Source organism: Lactuca saligna, chromosome 6 (assembly GCF_052625555.1).
Source record: "Lactuca saligna cultivar CGN05327 chromosome 6, ASM5262555v1, whole genome shotgun sequence".
Taxonomy (NCBI): domain Eukaryota; kingdom Viridiplantae; phylum Streptophyta; class Magnoliopsida; order Asterales; family Asteraceae; genus Lactuca; species Lactuca saligna.
The window spans coordinates 165,981,327-165,990,615 of record NC_136422.1 but is presented as its reverse complement, the minus strand read 5'-3'; the positions used below and the strand labels follow the sequence as shown (position 1 = coordinate 165,990,615).

Sequence of the window (9,289 nt, the reverse complement as noted above, 5' to 3'; positions counted from 1 at the left end):
TTATTTTGTGACACATTTACATAATCGATGAGGTAGATTATAGTTTTATAACAATAGTTAAACAGGGAAAAACCGTCACATTTACAGTGATGCGTACTTTCAAAACAGTTAGGTCTTGGTAGAAGACTACTCTTTATACTAATAGAAATCATAGGGATTTGCTAGGGTGTTCATACGTTTTCAACTACTTTCAAATAGTTCATACTTATACATACTTTTTCCAAATGTTTACAAGTCTTTACTTTCCAGTTTTGCAAATCAAAGACACATTAATACTTATGAATTCACCAGCTTTATTGATGATACTCGCTTTCAAAATAACTCGTATTCTCAGGTCACAAATAAGACAGGTACGACGACCAGGTTTTGTGAAGACGGAGCAGTCCAGACTCGTCTTATTCTGATTATTCATATTATTGTTGTATATTATGAAAGAACACACTTGTAACTAAAATTATACTAGTAATGCAATGGATGATGTTGTTGCTTGTTTACTACTTTACATTGTTGTGATACATTACATGACGTCCTCCGCCCCAGAACGTTTCCGCCGTTCTCGGTTTTGGGGTGTGATAGTATTCGATAATAACTTTTTAGTGTATGTTGTCTGACTTAAGCATCAGAAACTTCTTTTTCTGTTTTATTTAATATGATTTTTCTATTGACTAAATTTGTTTCTGGTGTTGGTGTTTGACTTTGAAGTTTTGTTTTCTGAACAAATGAATTCAGTCGTGTCCAACTTCAAGCGTTGTAGTCATAATTACGAAAGGTTTCTTCTTTTTTAGTTATATGAGCTTGTATGGAATTAATCTGATGTTGACTTATTTATAGATGACGTGGTAATGAAGATAGTCTAGTTTTTTGTCAGTTTACAGGTACACTGATTGAAGGGGCACACATTCCCGCTTTACATGCACCCAATGCAATGGAAAATTTCATGTAAGCTTCTTTCCTTTTGAAAATCAAATCAAATCAAATGCATATTTTTATACATGCTACAATTTCTTATTCATATTTATAGAGAGGGTTGATTGGTTTGGCGGCAAGGTATTACCTACCAGACTATTCATATTGATTTAAGTATCGCGTTGCAAGTGATAGCTCTTGGCGGAAAACAAGTTCATGTATCCGCGATTCGAAGGCATGTGCGAAAACGAGACGGGTTGTTGGTGGGTTTCCGGACTCTGTTGATATGTATTACCAACGAAAGGTCAATCTGATTCAGGTAACACTCATTTTCTTTTAGTGTTATAATAAATTATTTTTTATACATATATAAGAAAATAAAATGATAAATATTTATAACATGTTTAGATATACTATATAGCTATTTTTTATAAATATTTAAGAAAATAAGATGTAATTTTATCCTTTTGCGATAAATAGTAAATACAAGTGTTAATTTTTAACAAAGTCGCCATAAAATTTTGTTTCTTTTGCACTTTCTATGGTCAAAAAGTGTTATGGACTTCTAATCCTTCAATGTTTAAATCGGGGTTGGTTAAAAAGACATTCTAATTTTCCATTTGGACACCTTATTTGATTTTTAAGGTTTTTTTTATTGGTTAAATTTGCATTGTTTTTTGAAAAAGTAAATTGTAAATAGTTTATTATAGGTTTATTTTTATTAAAAGTGTTTATAGGGTGTTTAAAAGGTGTCAATTTAGCAACACCCTTAAATCGTTAAACATTATAGCTTTGTAGATCATAGGATAGGGTCTTATAGATTACGTCAACTTATAGAAAATAACAAAATATGCATATTTTGAAAAACCTTTTTAGTTTTTTTATGGATGCTTCTTGAATTTAACCATTTGAGATATGAGATCTTGCACGTAACATGGTTGACCATTTGTTAAAAATTAGTAATTTAGAAAGTGAAGAAATAGTCCTTACAAAAAGTTATATAATATCTGTGACCATAATGCATTTTTTTGGTTGAAATATGAAAAAATAAAATTATTTGGCATAAATGCTGTTTTTGACCTTAATGCCCCTACATTTGTTTTTGATTATGCTCCTACATACACTTCATATGGGAGCAAACAACAGAAACACATCTGCATGGCTTTAGTAACCGTTTTTTCTTAAAAAAAAAAAAATGTAGCCATTTCTTTCAATGATGATCTATCGTTCAGTTTCTTCACAACTACTCTACAATTTTTTTATCTGATCACTCTTACTATTAGAGCTTCAATTTGCAGGATACTCTTACAATCAAACCTCCCAAAAAAAAAGCTTCATTGGTGCTGAGATTAAATGTTGTCAACATCCGCACTGCTATGTGATATTTATATAAGTATCATTTGCAAAAAGACAAAATAGGTGAAAATATTAAGAATAACAATGTATTTTCTTTACAATAACCCACAACAAATCCATATCCTGCAGAGCGGGATTCATTTCTGAAATGGTGGTTTTTTAAATGTATTTCAAAAATGATTAAACAATTGTCAGCCTTTTCGTTTCTTTCTTTCTTAACCTAATGTCAGTATCCTACTCTAACCCCCCACAGCTTCATTAATATAATGAAATGCATGTGTAACATGTCTACGTCTATTTCTAAATACACCTTATTCCACATTCCACATGCACAATACAAATACTCCACAAACATATTCTGCCCTTGCAAAGCAAGGGATAACCATCTAGTTTTCTATTAAAGTTAGTAGCCTTGACTTCAGAAAATTAAATTTATTTGTAAGTACAAGCCCACAGGGTACTAATGAATAAATATGTTATTTTAAATTGATATCTCATTATCCTTAGAAAAACTTACATTAAAATTCTGAAACTAACAATGAAAAAAAAATGTTGGGGTTATATATCTTGAATTTGACAGTACAATTACCTACCTTCATCTTGAATATAATAAGCATTTGACGCATATAAGGCAAATTATTTGAAGAGCCTTGCAATTCTTGATTTTTATTTTATTTCTGGTATTATTACATAATTAAAATAACACAAAACCAAACTTAACATTCCCAAATTAAATAAACTTTCTCTCCAACAGCTAGAGTCATATTCGTTTGGATCCACCCTGCTTCATCGAGTAAATAGCTTCTTACAGGTATTTCAGGTTTTGCTTATATATACGTTCCTTGTAAAAAATGTGGATTGCAGATTCCAATCTAATCGACAAAGATTGGGAGATGTTATCACGATGTTATGTAAAGATATGGCAATAAGATAGAAATTTGAAAACGACACCAAGATGGTTTTCATTAGAACAAGTACAAACAGGTCAAAACAACATGACCTCAACAACAGATGATACTTTCTACAACACAAAGATAAACCCTAACCATTTTCTTAAAATCTAAGCCCTCTCGCCTCTGATCCTTCTGGCCAATTGCATATCCTTAGGCATGATTGTAACCCTCTTAGCATGAATGGCACACAGATTGGTATCCTCAAACAAACCCACCAAATAAGCCTCAGAAGCCTCCTGAAGTGCAGCGACAGCACTGCTCTGGAACCTCAGATCGGTCTTGAAATCTTGAGCGATTTCTCTCACAAGCCTCTGAAATGGAAGCTTACGGATCAAGAGCTCTGTGCTCTTCTGGTACTTACGGATCTCCCTTAGAGCAACGGTTCCTGGCCTGAATCTGTGTGGCTTTTTCACTCCTCCGGTGGCCGGTGCTGATTTCCTGGCGGCTTTTGTCGCCAATTGCTTCCTCGGAGCTTTTCCTCCGGTCGATTTGCGAGCAGTTTGCTTGGTTCTTGCCATTTTTTGCAAATACAATGAGGGATTACGAAGATTTTGTTGGTGCAAGGAGGAAGCGACTTATTGTTGTGAATATTTGGGGAAGAAGATGTCTGTATTTATAATGGTTTGGTTCTTGACGAGGATTGTGGGAAGTTTTGAAAATTTTGGGAGAACAGTCGGCGGAAGCGATCCTGGACCGTTGGATTGTTGAAATGAAAAAAGGACGGTTTAGATTATAATTTAAGAGACGACGCGGATCGCTATCCGTGTGCTTTCTTTGTGACCAATTGTGTATTTTAAAAGGAAAGTTTCGATTAGAAATTTTTTACATGTCTTTCAAATATGTTGTAACTTGTAAAAAATTGTTAATATGATTTTTAGTTTTGTTTTTTTTTGTTTTTTTTTTCTTTAGTTAATAAATACTAGCTATATTATTGGTTAATATTTTTTTATGTCGACCAAGTAATATCTTTTTAGTATATTTTTAATTTCATTGATATATTCGTATCCTTTTAATTCATGGTATATTTGGATCATTGCATGTTTGTTTTCCTCTTATTGCCACTTAATAATAATTAAATCTGAATTTATATGATTAAGGGTGTTTGTTTTCGTCGTATTTTTGACATTTTAGTTTGAAAAATAATACTTTTTCGGCCAGGCTTGTGATCACATCTAAAATAAAGAAGAAAAAAATGCTCATTTTTTGCCCTAAACCCACGCATTCCTTATGGTCAGTTAACTACTTCATAATACAGTGACATCCAATAAAACTTAAATAATCTTTCGAATAAAATACTCAACCCTACAATTGTTAGACTAATACAAGAGTTGTATAATTGAGCTAACTCAATCATTATAGAATTTACGTAACTCTTTAGATTTGATATTTATTTAAATGTTAAAAAACATAATTTTATAAGTATGAGTAAATATATTATTTTAATATTAAAATCTAGTTTATATATGATTACACTTTAGATTTGATATTTATTTAACCTAATTACTAAATTATAATTATTATTATAAAATGAGAGTTTCGAATGTGATAAAAGAAAAAAAAAAAAGAATGGAGTTTCAAATGAATTTATATTTGATATTTATTTAACCTAATTACTAAATTATAATTATTATTATAAAATGAGAGTTTCGAATGTGATAAAAGAAAAAAAAAAAGAATGGAGTTTCAAATGAATTTATATTTGATATTTATTTAACCTAATTACTAAATTATAATTATTATTATAAAATGAAAGTTTCGAATGTGATAAAAGAAAAAAAGAATGGAGTTTCAAATGAATTAGATTAAAAAAAAAAAAAGTTTTAGAAGTATATATGTTTCCAAAGTAATTCAAACCATGTGTTTTGGGTCACGGGCCTACAAGAGGTCAATTACACCCAATGGCTTTGTTTTTATTATATAGGTGATCACTTTTGTATCTTGTCAAAAATTATGATATTTCATTTCATTATATCTATTTATGAAAAATAGTTATTTTGATGATTATTCTTATAATATATTATTTTCATAAAAATATATTAAAAAAAATGAACCAAACAAATCTACATAAAGACCTACCAAATCTAAACAATATATTTTGAGGATTCATCTTGCCATTAGAGATGCCTTTAAACCAAAGTGGAACATGTAGAAGTCAACGGGTCAAACAAAGAGGGAACCAAATACTTCCTTCCGTTTGTACCATACGCATTAAAACTTGCACCCGTAGTACCATCCACCAACAAATCCCCAGGGTACCCTGGATACGCCCCCTTCCCATATACCCCTTGACACGCGGATGCAGCTTCTAATGGTGCACTCGCATCCCCCTGATAATACCCATTTCCAAACGGATTAGTAGTTGTAGCAGCCAATAAGCTAGCCAGGTTAATCACCATTCCGTCTACACCCACATCGTTGTTGGGTGCGACCAGTGGTGCACCCTGTGGTCCGTAAATCGGTTGGTGAAACGGCCACGCGCATTGACCCGGACACTGAGTCACCGAGTTGCCAACCCAAATGTATACAAATCTGTATTTCTTTCCTTTACTTCCATGGCCATTAACTTTGTAACTTGACTTGTGGGTGCCGCATCTGCCGGAGCAAAAACCAGTAACTGTTACGTCCTCCGCCGTCAAGACAATGTTGACGGTGTTTTCCGATGCATGGTTAGCAACGAGTTTAACGAGTTGGTCGTTTGTTAATGACTTTCCGATGGAATACGTTGTGTCGGACGTTTGTTTAGCGAGTGAAAGAGATAATGTGGTGGGGTTGTTTGATTTGGTGTGGTATTTATCGGTGGTCTTCCACCATGAGGCGACGGAGGGTTTGGGGGATGTGGAGGAGCTAGAGACGGAGAGGGAGGTGATGAAATCGGAGATGATGGATTTCTGAGCGGGGTTGAAGTTTCCGTACCATATAACGTTGACGGAGATGTTGCCGGAGAGGAGAGGACCGTTGTGGTATTTCATTAAGTCGGAGGAATCGGGAAGTGACTCAGTGAGTTTTCTGGTTGCGAAAGAAGCATAAAGAATGGAGAAGAAGATGAAGATAAGGTGTAGGAGAAAGGTGGTGGTAGCCATTTTCATGAAGGATTTGATTGTGTGGAATGAGTTGATTTAAGGTGAAAATGGTGGTGATATTTATAAAGAGTGTGAGTGAAATCGTCTTCAATACGTTGTTTATTTTTTAACACCGCGTAGGGCCATGGCCATGGGGCGGTGGTGGCACTAACACTTAGTACTTTTATAACTTCTTCTCAACAAAATAGTAATTTAGAGGGACAATAATCAATAATGCCGACATGTTAGATAAAAAGTGAAGTAGGGTTCACGAATTAAGCAGAATAAATAGGGGAGTAGGATAAAATAGTGGCAGTAACGGGACCCACAGAGCTCATGTGGCAAAAGGGTAGTAAGGTTGTCCACGTGGCTCAAGTTAACAATGACAAGTGTAGTATACCGAGCACGCCCTCATTGCATGGTTCCTTCTTTATGTGTTCCAAGTTATAGCTTCCATCGAAATAAGATGTTCGACTCATTTACATTTAGTTTGGTTGGAGTTGGATCTTTGAATGTTTAGTAGAGATGTAAGGAAAGAACCATTGAAAAACAAAAATATGTTGAGATATGATCGTCAATATAATGTGTTTTTAGAACAAATTCGTTTATTATGGGATATGTGTTAAGATTTTTTTTTTTTTACAACATTACAAACATATAAAATAATATAAATTAGTTGTGAAACTTATTATATTTGTTAATTTAAAAAATATATATATATATAAATATCAAAATATTTAAAAAATTTAAATTTCTAAAAAAAATAATAAAAATAATTGAAAAAAAAAACTATCTTTTAAATTTTTAAAAAAATATATTTTAAATAAATAAAAGAAAATAATAAACTTTAATTTTGAGCATTTGGAAATTAATAAAATAGAAAAACTCATAAAATAACATGTAAAAAAAATCAAAATAATCATAAAATAACATTTGGCAAATTAAATAAGAGTGTGACAAGTGATAAAAAAAATCATTTATTAGAGGTGATGGATTTTCAACATATGTTATAGTATCATAGGTAGCACGTAACAAATGCTCCCTCCGTCCCAATTTAAATATCCAGGTTACTATTTTAGGTTGTTCCAAAATAAATTTCCATTGCTAAAAATAGATGAATAGATTACCAAATTACCCTTTATTATTTGAATCAACCAATATGTATTTATTAATGTGTTTTATGATAAGTACTTTTTTTTAAGGTCATCCACACAATATGGAAACAAATAGTAACTCTAATTAACTAAAAATTCAATCATATGAATTCATTGTGTAGTGGTAGTAAATTAAATCATAACCACACAGACAAAACATCTCATTTTTTCTAATTTTCATTAAAAAAAAGTCAAAATACAAGTGTTGTTTTCCAAACAAAGTGACGTGCAATGCATTTTTACTGGTTCAAATACAATATGATATTGTCTAATAATTTTTTATCACATTCAATTTGGAGTGGCAAATTACCTTCTCGTTCTAACCTACATTTACCAATATGCGGTACATGATAGTTGTTGCCACCTTGAACTTTTATGATTTCTTTCATACATGTTTGTAGAGTTAAAAAAACATTGTTAAGTTGTTGTGATGATATTTTTTCAAAATATGTTTGAACCGCATCAACCAATTCATCAATTGTACGCAAAACCTCATGTTTTTGAAATGATTGGATTGCTCGAAAAAAAAAACGAGGCCTAACACATTCAAATTCGGACTATTAGGATGTAACGCCCATAGATCCAGGCTAGTCAAATTAGAGACGATAAGCATCAAAAATGACTTTTTGATGGAAGATTATTTAGAAGGATTAATCTTAACCAAGTTGTAGCATATGTCACAAGGTTTTCATGCATATAAAGAACGCCAAAATCCGAGTTATAACGAAAAAAGTTATGACATGTCGAAGTTTCGCGACAGAACCGACATGACCCAGCGCGACGTAAATAGTGAATTTAAGGTAGATATATATATCTATCATTAGTGATCTAAACGAGAGTCGAAGATGTCATCGATAGTAGTCCAACGATAAAAAAACAGACGAAAACGGAGTTCATATGAAGGAGTTATGAGTTTATAACGGAGTTTTCCTGTCACGACCTACTAAATATAATATATAAGTAATATAATTATAATATATTAAAAATAAATTCAAAATTAGTCAATGGAGTCTAAACGAGAGTTGTAGAGCATAATCTCACCTTCGCGTCGATATAAAGAACGTCGAAAACGGAGTTCGTATGCGAAAGTTATGAATTTTTGAAGTTCGGGGCGCGAAACCCCAAAACTGTCAGAGACCACGACGTGGCAAGTCTCCTGACACCTCCGGGAGTCCCCCATATGCAACTTGCGATGACGCATGCAGTGACGACCAAGCCCACGATGTGGAAAAGGCCAGTTTTGCCCTATAAATAGATTTGAAGGGTCAGCCGAGTTTGGTTGCTCATTCTCTCATCTCTCTCCCATATTACATCGATTTATGTGCAAAGAAGTACCACCGAAGCCCCGGTATCAACCTCGAGACCCGAAGCAAGTCCCGAAGCCCGAAGATCCCGAGAAGAAAAGAGTTTCCGAGCCGAAGCTCTGCCCGCGAGAAACCCGGTGTGTGAAGTGATCCTGGTTTCACCAAAGAATACTACTTCTACAAGTCGTAGTGTTGTCCGATTATCTTCTGATCAAGTGAGTGTATAGTCACTTTCGTCTTACACATAGATATGAAGTATTTTATAAAATACGTGCTATGTGTATATATATAGTTGTTTATATGTGTGAGTGTGTGGTCACTTTCTTCTTACAGATAAATATTAAGTATTTGCGATGAAATATGTATTATGTGTATAATATAAAGTTGTTTATATGTGTGAGTGTGTGGTTACTTTCTTCTAACGTATAGATATGAAGTATTTGCTAAGAAATACGTATTATGTGTTTATACATTGTTTGCTTATTTGAGATGAGTGTGGAATGGATGTTTTATATAGTTTTTAAATGAGTTAAACTGTATATATATTTTATATCTGC

General features: G+C 32.9%; 2 protein-coding genes across 2 annotated transcripts; both read right to left on the bottom strand.

Annotated features, from left to right (window-relative positions):
* Positions 1–3,195: 3,195 nt before the first annotated feature.
* LOC145001540 (histone H3.2) lies at positions 3,196–3,821 on the bottom strand. The gene has a single exon (XM_078960910.1). It carries the CDS (start codon positions 3,731–3,733, stop codon positions 3,323–3,325), a length of 411 nt encoding a protein of 136 aa, XP_078817036.1. The 5' UTR covers positions 3,734–3,821; the 3' UTR covers positions 3,196–3,322.
* A 1,520-nt stretch (positions 3,822–5,341) lies between these two features.
* Positions 5,342–6,299, bottom strand: LOC145001567 (protein PHOSPHATE-INDUCED 1-like). Its single transcript, XM_078960936.1, has one exon. It carries the CDS (start codon positions 6,293–6,295, stop codon positions 5,342–5,344), a length of 954 nt encoding a protein of 317 aa, XP_078817062.1. The 5' UTR covers positions 6,296–6,299.
* Positions 6,300–9,289: the final 2,990 nt, after the last annotated feature.

Excerpts from the sequence above, each read along its gene's own strand:
- LOC145001567 (XM_078960936.1), bottom strand. The coding sequence starts at position 6,295 with ATGGCTACCACCACCTTTCTCCTACACCTTATCTTCATCTTCTTCTCC.
- LOC145001540 (XM_078960910.1), bottom strand. The coding sequence starts at position 3,733 with ATGGCAAGAACCAAGCAAACTGCTCGCAAATCGACCGGAGGAAAAGCT.